The sequence below is a fragment of the Heptranchias perlo genome, chromosome 9 (assembly GCF_035084215.1).
Source record: "Heptranchias perlo isolate sHepPer1 chromosome 9, sHepPer1.hap1, whole genome shotgun sequence".
NCBI classification, from domain to species: domain Eukaryota; kingdom Metazoa; phylum Chordata; class Chondrichthyes; order Hexanchiformes; family Hexanchidae; genus Heptranchias; species Heptranchias perlo.
Window position 1 is genome coordinate 63416541 of NC_090333.1, and position 11897 is coordinate 63428437.

General features: G+C 42.9%; 1 protein-coding gene across 1 annotated transcript in view; it reads left to right on the top strand.

Moving 5' to 3' along the window:
• aspm (assembly factor for spindle microtubules) overlaps window positions 1-11897 on the top strand; it is a 68129-nt gene that overhangs the window by 25445 nt on the left and 30787 nt on the right. Inside the window, exons 13-17 of the mRNA XM_067990640.1 lie at window positions 387-605; window positions 2751-2955; window positions 8312-8457; window positions 8704-8832; window positions 10183-10377. Of these exons, the coding sequence (XP_067846741.1) occupies window positions 387-605; window positions 2751-2955; window positions 8312-8457; window positions 8704-8832; window positions 10183-10377 (894 nt within the window). The remainder of the gene's footprint in view (window positions 1-386; window positions 606-2750; window positions 2956-8311; window positions 8458-8703; window positions 8833-10182; window positions 10378-11897) is intronic.

The following is an 11897-nucleotide window of genomic DNA, read 5'->3' on the forward strand; positions in this document are numbered from 1 at the left end:
TGGGGGGGACCACCTGGCTCTGTTGCTTTGGGTTTTAGCCTGTGGCAGCCTTGTAACATTCATGTGGTCACCTGGTGGATGAAGAAAGGGTTTTGGTTATGAATAAAACTATATATGCTAATGAACTGAAAAATGAATTGAGAATACAAAAAGTAACCAAATTATTATAAAAGCCAAACCCCCCCTCTCTTTCCTCCCCCATTTGCTACTGTCTGTTTGATCAAGTTATGTTTAGTTTTCTAGTAGACTTGCTGTTGGAAGCAAGTCGGATTAAAGTAGAAAAATATACTGTTGAATGTCGCTGTTAATGCTAAAATGTAATCTAAGTTGCGCTTTTAGTGTATGTGTGTACTACTTCTTAAGGTTTGACTGTTTTTATCCTCCAGGTGGAGATTTTGCTAAATGAAGATCAGTTACAAGAAGAAATTGAATTCCTGCAAAAAACTTTGCATACATGGCATAAACTGGCTGCTTTGCGCTCCATGTCTGTTCTGTCCCATGCAGCAAAAGATCAAGACCTCAAAATTGTGCCTGAAAAATATAGCCCACGGATCACGTTGCTGATGAGTTGGGTTAATGCTGTTTGTGCATATTATGGTGTCAAAGTATGTACATTTTGTTAGTTTATTTTAACCACACAAAATTGATCAAATTATGCTTTTATATGTGTCTTTAAAATGTATATGTTACTTAGATTTCCCCAGCCCCTCATTTTTTGGCCAGTTTTCTCCCCTCCTGAAGATGTTGACTCCTTGTTGGTTTCCAGGTGTGGGTCACCTTTCATTGCCTTGTCCATGTGACTATACTTTATGTGCGAGACTAGACAGTGAGCGTTGGCAGGCTCTTCGGCCATTGTGATCATATCCATAGCCGAATCTATTCCTACTTCCACCCCATGCCTAAACAGACTCAATTTTTTAATTGTTCTTGATATGTGCATGACACTGGCAACGATCTACACAAATACCTTCTACAGCTAATTTCATTTCAGAATGATATTGAAGTCTTCTGAGCTTGGTTTCACTATGCAACCATCTAAATCCCAAATAAACTTAATGCATTGTATTTGGTTATAAGTATTCCAGATAAAATTGGCAATATCACATTTGGTGGTTTGAATCTCTAGAAAGCTATTATGAGAAATTGGTGGTAGCTACCTTGAAGAGTTCAGTACAGTCACCAATAACAGTTAAGCAGTTTTGTCTAGTTTTAGGTTTGTAGAGGTTCAATAAGTTCAGTTGCTGGTCATACGGTGTTTTTTTTTAAAAAGCTACAATTAAACTAGGGACAAGATTCTAGCTTGATGCAAAAGTTGTAAGTTTCAACAGTTATCTGTAAAGCTTGAGGGAAGAGCCAAGCTGCTTTCAAACAGTCTGTGCATGGTAGCCAATTATTTTCAAATGTGGCTGACAGCTGTTCAAATCCAGGAAGTCTTGTAAGGAGCTGTAAGTAGACTGGGTTGTGAGCAGAGAGTTCTAATATTTGCTTTTGAAATTCTTAAGTGTTTCCCAAATCAGCAGGAACATTGTGATGCTGAAATATCACAGGAAGGGATAGATTCACATTAATACAAATTCTCTTAATTGGAGTCCTGCAATTTTATGTTATTTATTTATTTATTGCGTTTGTTTCAGTAAAAGTTTGAATGTGTGGGGTCCTGCAAGTGTCCATCTTTTAGTCCACCCAATGTCTTTTTAAATGAAACTATACTTGATGCATTTGTCCGTTATTGGTCCTACTCTGTATTTTTAAAAATCATGATCTGGAGAAATGCTGAGAGCAAGGCAAACCAAAGAGGCATAAAAAGAGGAAATGTGAAATTTCTGCAGTATGCTGCCAGATGGGGAACAAAAAAGTTCAAATTCTACAATAATGGAAATGATGGAATCAACCCCTCAACATAACCATGATATTTGCATGCAAACCATTGATTCATATTGACATAATGATATATGTAGACCAGTGTTATTCTCCAGTAATTCATCGAAGATTAATTCTTGTAAGCTTCTAGTGTCGATATAAATTTAATCCTTTAGTAGTCATTTCATAAATAGCTGCTTACATAGAGATTAAAATTAGTGCAAAGACTAACTATAAAAATCATGAGTTCAGATGACAAAGCACTTGAGGTACACTGTATTAATCTTTTCAGTCAAATCATTGTTCTGTAATCCTTCCCACCTGTTAATTGCTATTTAAATTTTTTGCCCTTTCACCATCTCTCATACATATTTAGCATTGCCCTAATTCGTAACGTGATATGAAACAACCATTGTCTTTTTGTCCACCATCGTATTCATTTTTAATTTTAAAGAAATAGGGGAAAAGTATGAGGACTCAGTTTAGCTCCTTTTGAAGGGAAGAATGGCTCAATAGGAAAATATACTGAAAATATACTCCTTCCCTCTGATCCCTGGCTGCGGCCTGCTGCAATTGCAGATCGCAACCCACCCATTGACCATCTGGGTTTCGCACCTGGAAATCTTCCTCCTCCACCCCCAGTCACGCAGAGCTGAATATTGTTGAAAGCTAAGTCAGGATAGACCCAAACCTAAAGGCAAGGCAAACTGAGACAAAATGTGAAGAAATGGCTGACACCATTTCTGAAGAAACGTACCTTTTCGAGTGAGAATATTCTGAAATGTGGTATTGAGAAACTGCCATTTTGGTGAGTAATGTCTGAGAAACGCAGTAATAAATATTCCAGGTAATAATGAAATGCAATGATTTCATTTCATTTCTTGTTTCAGGTTGAGAACTTCACAGTACCCTTTTCTGATGGCAGAGTTTTATGTTACCTTATTCATCATTATCACCCTGGCCTATTGGCTGTAGATAATATCTATCAGCGAACCACACAGACAGTAGAATGTGCGCAGCATGGTACAGTGGCAATTGATACATCGACCAGCGATTCTGACGAAAGCTCTGTTGACGTCATGCCAACAAACCTCAGTAAGTATGGTCGCTGTTTCGAAGACTGCAGTGGCAGTTGTGCATAAAAATGCTAAATTGTCCATGGTATTTGTAGAATATACATATTACATTAGAAATACATCATTCCACCCGCACGACCCCCGCCCCCCCAGCTCCCTAAACCTGATCTGTACCTTTATCTGGTCGCGTACAAATAGTTTGTTCTTTCACATGATGTAAAATCGTTGAAAAATGATGTCTGTAGCCTCTTAATTAACTGTCGCGCTATATTCCAACCATCTTAACTGCAGTGTCACTACAATGCAAAGTTATACACTTAAACGCATCAGCCATAAAATTCTTGGAGACCTGTCCTGCTTCTGCCTGCCGATCTGCCCCATCCCTGACCTTAATCTCAAATCCCAGGGTCATTTGCATATCCAATGTTCCTTTCGTGTCTGTCCCGTAGGGAGCCAGAAACTTGTCAGCATAACCATGCCACTTCGTTGGGTGGGATGGGCTCTTATACTTTTTTTTAAAAATGTACAACACTGGGCTAACTAGCTATATGGCTGAAATGTTAATTGATTTGACTTTAACAATGCAGCTTCCTGGTTTTGCACTTCACACATGTAGTATGGCACTATATTTGATTAAGTTTAGGAACACATACCTAAAAAATATGTTTTTTGGCTCCTAGCTGCAATGCACTGGTTAACTAACCTGTTTTAACCCCTTCCTGCACCATTCCTGCCCGGGGATGGGGGGGGTTGGTTAAGAACGACCCCATTGTCTCTGTTCGTGCTCAAGGTGTGGCCATTTGGGCTAGGTATCAAAAGACTATGGATACTCCATGGAACCATATTTCGACATGAGCACCCCAATGTTGGGAGGGGTGACATCACTGGAATTTCAAGTTTCCGCCCCTGCCACAGCACTGAAATGGCCCTTATCAAAGTCACAATTGACATCCTATGTGACCATGGTAAACTATCCCTCATCCATCTCGACCTGTCTACTACCTTTGACATAGATGACCAGAACATCCTGCTCCAATACCTCTCCTCCGATGTCCTGCTGGGTACGACTGCCCTCGCCTGGTTCCACTCTTACCTATCCAGTCTTAGCCAGAGAATCTCCTCCAATGGCTTCTCTTCCTGCTACGGCTCCGTTAGCACTGGAGTCCCCCAAGGATCTGTCTTTGGCCCCCTCCTATTTCACATATACATGCTGCCCCTTGGCGACATCATCCAAAAAGACAATGTCTGGTTCCACGTGACATCCAGCTCTACCTCACCACCACCTCTCTCGACCCCTCCACTGCCTCTGCTTTATCATGATGCTTGTCCGACATCCTGTATTGGATGAGCAGAAATTTCCTCCAACTAAATGTTGGGAAGACCGAAGCCATTGTCTTTGGTCCCTGCCGCAAGACTCCATTCGCTAGCCACCGACTCCATCCCTCTCCCTGGCCACAGTCTGAGGCTGAACCAGACTGTTCGCAACCTTGGCATCCTGTTTGAACCTGAACTGAGCTTCTGACCCCATATACGCACCATCACCAAGACCGCCTACTTCCATCTCATCTGTTGCTGAAACCTCACCCATGCCTTTGTTACCTCTAGACTCGATGACCCCGATATTTGCGGGGAGGTAGCACGGGGGAAGGCTGGGGGATGCCGAAGTCCTGCTGAATTTAAGGCAGGACCTCATTATAATTTTTTTTCCCGCTTCCCACCCGGCAGCCGGCCAAGTTGACAGGCTGGCCGGCAGCTGGGCAGTAAAACCAGTGGCAAGGGGTCCGCAGCCATGGGTCAGCCATCAGTTGTGGAGGGGAGGGGTGTCGTTAGTTGTGGGGTGGGGGGGCGCCAATCGCAGCAGGAACTAGGGAGAGGCCGCAATCGGCAGAAGGGAGGCCGGAGGCTTGCTTGAGGGGCTGGGGAGAAACACTCCTGCTCCTGGCCCACAGGAGTGCAATATAAAGCAGTTAGCTTCTGGAGCCGGCAGCACTCGCCTCCCTTTCGCAGTTGAATTTCCCGAGCCCTGGGAAACACGCGCGGCAGCAATTAAATTTAAATCAGGCTCTCAATTGCACTGTGGGAGCCTGATTTGAATATGATAATAGAGTGCCGGCCTCTACATGACGGAACACTTGCATGGCAGTAAAAAACGGCAACGAGCGCATATGTGTCAGGTTGGGGATGCGGTCCTTTTTAGGGTTTAATCCCCGCCCATCCCTCCTCCCACCCGTTGCGGGACGACTATTCCAATATTCTCCTGGCCAGCGTTGCACGCTCCGTAAACTTGAGCTCACCCAAAACTCTACTGCCCATATCCTAACTCGCACCAAGTCCTGTTGACCCATCACCCTTGTGCTCGCTGACCTATATTGGCTCCTGGTCTGGCAACCTCGAAAAATTCTCAACCTTGTTTTCAATTCCCTCTGTGGCTGTGCTCCTCCCTATCTCTGTAAACTCCTCCAGCCCTACAACTTTCTGAGATCTCTGTGCTCCGCCAATTCTGGCCTCTTGCACATCCCCAATTTTCATTGCTCCACCATTGGTGGCTGTGCCTTCAGCTGCCCAGGTCCTAATCGCTGGAATTCCTTCCCTCAACCTCTCCACCTGTCGACCTCTCTCTCCTTTAAGATGCTCCTTAAAATCCATCTCACGATTTTTGGACGTCTGAACCAGCGGGTTCGTGCCGGGGGATTCCTGGGGCGGGTCCAGAGCCCGGCTCCAACCCGCCCACTTACGGGTTCCCCAGTGACTCGCTTAGACGCGCACGCAGCCCCCACATGCGGGACTCCCGCCGGCAATTAAAGCCAGCGGGATCCCACTTACGGCAATTAATGTGATAATTCAGGTCGTTAGCAGACCTGATTTGTAGGATATTTTAGGAGGTGTGGGATTTTCATCTCAACTGAGCGTGTTTTCCCTACTGGGGGAAACACTCCCAGTTGAAATGGACGTGTTGCAGCCATCAGCCTGTGGCAGCTGCAAAGGTCCATTTGAGGGGGGAGACCCTCACTCATTGCAGGAGGCCACTCTGTCACTTTGGACAGAGTTTGGCCTTCACCACCCTCCTCCTAACAATAAAGTTCAACTTGGAACCTCCAACCCCGGTGTGCAGACACATTTACCAACCTTGCGGACCCCCTCAAACGTACATCTTCTGGATGGGGGCCGCCATAGCTGCAGTCATGACTTCCTCGGAGGGCGAACAGCATCACCGGCCTTGCCGTCCATCTCTGACACGTGGAGCTCCACAACACAGTGCTGTGACACATCCACCTGAACAGCAGGAGGGAGGGCAACCACAGAGAGAGATGCGTCGCAGAAGGCACTACCCTCGCCACAGGGTCTACAGACCAAGGCTCAGCTTCCTGGACCTCTCTGAGGAGCAGTGCACACAGAGGCTCAGAGTCACTCAACATGTAGTCGTGGATATCTGCGGCCTCCTTCATGCCGAGCTGCTCCCGGCTGGCCCGAGCACCATCTTCTTACCTGTCGCTGTCAAAGTCACCACTGCCCTCAACAACTTCTCCTCATCCTTCCAGGGTGCCACCGGGGACATCGCCGACGTCTCTGTTGTCTGCACAAAAGAGCCCTGCAAATACACCTACAGCCTCTCTGCAGTGACACAATGGGTGGCATCGGTTGTGGGTCTTCATAGTGATCCTCAGGAAAGGGCATTATTGCACAAACCAGACAATATTTGCAAAGACGTGGCAATATAATATGTAATGTGAGTTGATCAGAAATTAAATATAAATAAAAACCATGACAAAACCTTAGACACCCTTGTGCATCCCCTTCATGCTCACGACACGTTTGCCTTACGCTTCCTACTGCACATATGTGATGCATGCCCTGTGGCTGCAGCACAGGTAGTGGCAGGTTGGGTGAGGCTGACCATGAAAGAGATGCATGAGAGGGTGAGTATGAGACAGAGCCATGAGATTGTATGAGGATTGGGTTGAGTGGTAGTGGTGGGATGAGTACTGGCGAGGTGAGTAAGTGCAGGTAAGATGAGGATGAGCTTTGAGTGGGTGTGAGGAGTGATGTGATAGAGTAGTGTTGGCAGTGCAGAAGGAGATGTGGGGTGGGGGCGGTGATGTGGCAGACAGAGTGTAGGGGGCTGCTCCATGCTGTAATTTTGCGTCCTTTCTGCAGCATCAGTCAGTGGAGGACTGCCCCTTTAAATAGGCCTCCTCCAGCTGACAGCCAATGATGCGGCTGCGCAGTCCGTCCGCTGTGCAGCTTTCCAGTGCCCAGTCGACCCCCCGCTGCCAACCCGCCTCCCTCCTAATATCGAGCCTAATATCTCCTATGTGGCTCGGTGTCATTTTTTTTAATAACGCTCCAATGAAGGGCCTTGGAACGTTTTACTACATTAACGGCGCTATATAAATGCAAGTTGTTGCTCAGTAGATTACCGGGAAATAACACTATACATTACAAATTCTGAACTTCAAATTATTTCAGAGGGAAGAAATTTTTACAATGTAGTTGTTCAGGAAACTCAAACTATGTTTCAACATAGTCCCTAGGTCGTATTCTGTAAAATAAATTTTGAACTAAATAAGATAATGACAAACATGCCTCTTTCCCTGAAAGAGTGAGTGCTGGTAGATGAAGCCATAAATATGTCCAATAACATTTCAGATTTCATAAATAAGGACATAGAGTACAGAGATAATGACAAATGTGTGCACGGCAGTGGTTCGGCCACAGTCAGCGTACTGTGCAGTTTTGGGCACTGCTTTATAGAAAGGAGATTAAAGCCGAAGAAAGCATATGGCACAGATTTTCTAGGATGATGCCAGGGATAGGAAACTAGCTATGTGGAGATACTTTAGATACTTGGACTGTTTCAACTGTAGCAAAGAAGACCAAGGGGGGATTTAATAGAGGTTTTTAAATTTATGATGGGTTTCGATGTGGTGAACAGGAAAAGGCTATTTCCTCTGGTTGCCGAGTCAGTGACGAGGAGTCATCAGTTTAAAATCATTACAAAGGAGGGAGATTAGGAGAACTTTTATGCAGAGTTGGAGTATGGATTGCGTTGCTGAAGGGAACGGTTGCAGAGACCATTGATTCTTTTAAGGCAAAGTGGATAAATATTTGAAGCCGAGAAAAATATGGGGTTATGGGGAGACAGCAGGGCAGTCGGACTATTTTTGGATTGTTCTAGCAAAGAGGCAACAGAGATACGATGGGCCAAATGGCCTCTGTCTGTGGTGTAAACGTTTTAACATTCTGCGGTATTAAAGTAAAATGCTGACTTATTATAATTAAGCAAAGCTTATGGTTAGATAGGTATTTGATCTGCCTGTTGCTTTTAATATTGCTGTTCAAATTTCACAGAATAATGTATTATTTTCGTGTTTAAGATTCACCATCAGCCACACTCTATGAAGAGCTCCTGGAGAATGAAAAAAATAATTTCAATTTGGTGACGACTGCAGTTGCGGAACTCGGTGGTGTTCCAGCTATGATTCGCCATGTGGATATGTCGAATACGATCCCAGATGAGAAGGTAAGATTTAAGACACTCACCTTCAGGTGAAAGCGTTAAATAGTTCACTATGTAATTTCTTCATTCTGCATAGAGCCATATGCAACAGAGTATTTCATGTGACGATTTATCAGACTGCACTTTTAATAAGTTGTCTATGTGATTCAGTTTTTAAAATTTCCCTTTTTTTCTAGACTGTTGCTCAATTTCGGTAATGCTATGGCCAGTATGCTCACTGTTACTTTAACTTTCAAAAATTCTTTACAGGTTGTTATTACCTACATTTCATTTCTTTGTGCACGTCTTCTGGATCTTCGAAAAGAAGCAAGAGCTGCCAGGATCATACAGGCTGCTTGGAGGAAGTACAAGTTAAACTATGAGCTTCAGCTTTTACAGGTAATAATCTTGCACTATATCCATTGCTGCCTAAGTTGTCCTTTCTTTGCAGGATTATGTAAAGTGAGAACTTTGCAGTGCATCTTGCCTTTGGTTGGGCATGAATGAATATTGCACAATGGTGTATGTTGGAACAAGCTGAATTTTTAGGAACATGCACTTTAATAATCAATTGCTCAACGCTTGTATCCTGATGAAATGGAAAGATGGGCATTTTACAATGGTCTCTAGTCAGACCTCATAATCTCAAATGTTTGGGAGTGCAATGTAGTTAGTTTTCGTGAGGCTTGAGCTCTTCATACAGTAATGTGCAATAGAGTTTCATGGAAGCCAGGGTAATATATCACTGACGTCTATGCAAATGTTGAATGTCTTAACTTTTGGTTAAAATCCATGCAACTAAACAACTCCTGCGAAAGAGATGGCCAGATGATTAAAGAAATTGTATGACTTCTATATCTCTGTATCTTTGTATTCATCAAGTTTGGAATGATACCTGTATAGCGAGTGTATTTTTAATTGACACCGAATTTCAAATTGAATAACTGGGAGAAGGCTTTTTTCCCTTCAACTGCAATGATAAGAAATCTATTTTTGTTTTGGCCCAAGCTTACCAGCCTCTCATTGAATGTCAAATAGGTGATTACATGAATAAGATGCCATTCATGCTGCTCGGCCTGAGACGAGAAAGAATTTCTGATCAAGGAGAAACACTTTTCTTTAACCCTGAAAGTTGCTTGTACACAATGTATGCTAGGTAGTGCAAAATATACAACTGAGAAATCAGGAAACAACTAACTGTTTAGACTTTTCAAACAAAGAACATGATGTGACTACTTCATTGGCAGCTGATGAAGTCCCGCTTTGACAATCTATCATGTTGGCTTTGTGAAACAAGCTGCCCTACATACTATTAATTCTTTCCTGAAATGTATTAGGCTTTTTAATGTTCCATTAAAAGACGGAATGCTTGAAAGAAAAAGTGCTTCCTCTGAATTTTCCTTCCCCATTTATGTGTTATACAACTTTATTATTAGCACAAAAGCAAGTATAGTGGGCTCAGGTTGGTTTCTACATTTAATCTTAAATCAGCTAGCCATCTTTTGTTGGGAAGAGCTAAAGGTAGATGTGTCATGAAGGGCGCAAAGAATTGAACTGGCGCCGTTTGTCTTCCTTTTCTTCCCCTGTGTCAATATTAGATTGGCATACCAAAAACATATACTGTATAGATATTTGTTGTATTGCAAGAAGATTGGCTGTGAACCACTTTGGGATGTCCTGAGGCCATGAAAGGCACTATATAAAATGCAAGTTTGTTCTTAGAAATTTAACAATTGAATTGTGTTATAGGAAAAAGACCGTGCTGCCTGTGTCATTCAAGCAGCTGTGCGTAGATTCCTCCATCAACAGCACGTCAAGAAGAAAATAAATGCTTCTATTATTATACAAACTCTTTGGCGTGGCCATGTGGCAAGAAGGAAAACTAAAGCATTGGTGATGAAGAAGGTGCAAGTAGTGCAGAATGAAGCAGCAACACTTATTCAGGTTAGACTTATATTTTACCCTACAAGAGCAATTTAAGGTTAAAATGCCACATCATTTACCGCATCCATTTTGGAATATACTCTTGTTATGTCTGCTGTCTTTCTACTTTACACTGAATTTAGCTTCAAGCAGGAGTAACTGAGTTTTAATTACTTGAGCTACACAAATTTCTGCAAGTTTTTTTTTCCCCACTAGTTATCAGACCTAACAAACTAGTCAAGTTATTCAAAACTTTCAACAGAGTATAAGAATTCCTTATATTTGTTGGCAGAAAAGTGTGCAAGATAAATGGATTTGTACATTTCCAGGAGCCGATTTAGAATCTGTTGATCCTAGAGAACCTGGTACAGATTTCAGTACTGATTGGTACCCACTCTGAAAGTGTGTACCGGCGATTAACATGAGAAATGGAAATTTCACTCATTGATGGGAGTATGGGTGCTCTTGTGAGGTTAGGATTCAATTATAAAGACTGACATGACTGAGCACAACGTGCCTCCCCCCCCCCCCCCCCACCCCCAAAAGAAAAATAGCTCAAATGGAAAAATGTGAGTAATTATTTGTGGGTTTTAAATAGCAAGTAATACTATTTTTCTCTTACAACTGTTAAAATAATTATTTTGGTTGAGCCTAACAAATTTTCCTGCAGTGAAACTTTATTTGTTCTTGTTTAACATCCACAGATTGCTGTCATCCTACCGGGGTGGGGGGGGGGGGGTGCAGGGGAGGGGGAATGCCTTGAATTCGATCCTTTCAAAAGTAATTTCCCACCTTTTCTGCCACACCTCTCCCATTACATAGACACACTCTTACTGCTCTATTGTTTCCAGTGATCTGTTTTCCACCATGAGCAGTTTGTTATTGCACCAATTGCTATCAATTTCAGCTTTCAGAGCAACGCATCTGTTGGGAGTTGCACCTCATTCCTTCCTAGAACTCTTTTTTTTTTAAAAACACATCTAATGCTACATGCTCAGCAATTGATGGCCTGTTCCTTCCACTCTCCACCTCTTTGTGCAACCTCCTGGAAGAGGCAAATAAAATTGTGAAAAAGATGAGTCCAATTTAGAGAGCAAAGAAAAATGGAAAATTCTTCTAGCTCCAAATGCAATCATGCAAGCTCCGAAAACCACAGTAACTCATGAGTGTCAATAATTTCAACTACTTTGGACGTACTTTCCCATGACTCCAGATATCCTCCTCTCTCATCTAGCTTCGTTTTTAAGTACTGCAGGGAACCGGAGGTCGATGATTCTGAATGGAAATACTTCTGGGCATTTAACTTAATTCTTTTGCTTTGTATTTTGTCATTTTTCCATTAGCTCTTCCACCCTAATCTAGCTTAAATAATATTTCCAACTGGATGAAATCCATTCCCATCATTTTAAACATCTCAGTCATATAATCTCTAAATCTACCTTTCTCATGTCAGACACCCCAATTCCTTGAACTTATACTGAAAGCTAACAGTCCTAAGATTGGGTGCCATTTTGATTTTCCTCCTCTGGACTCCCTGCTGG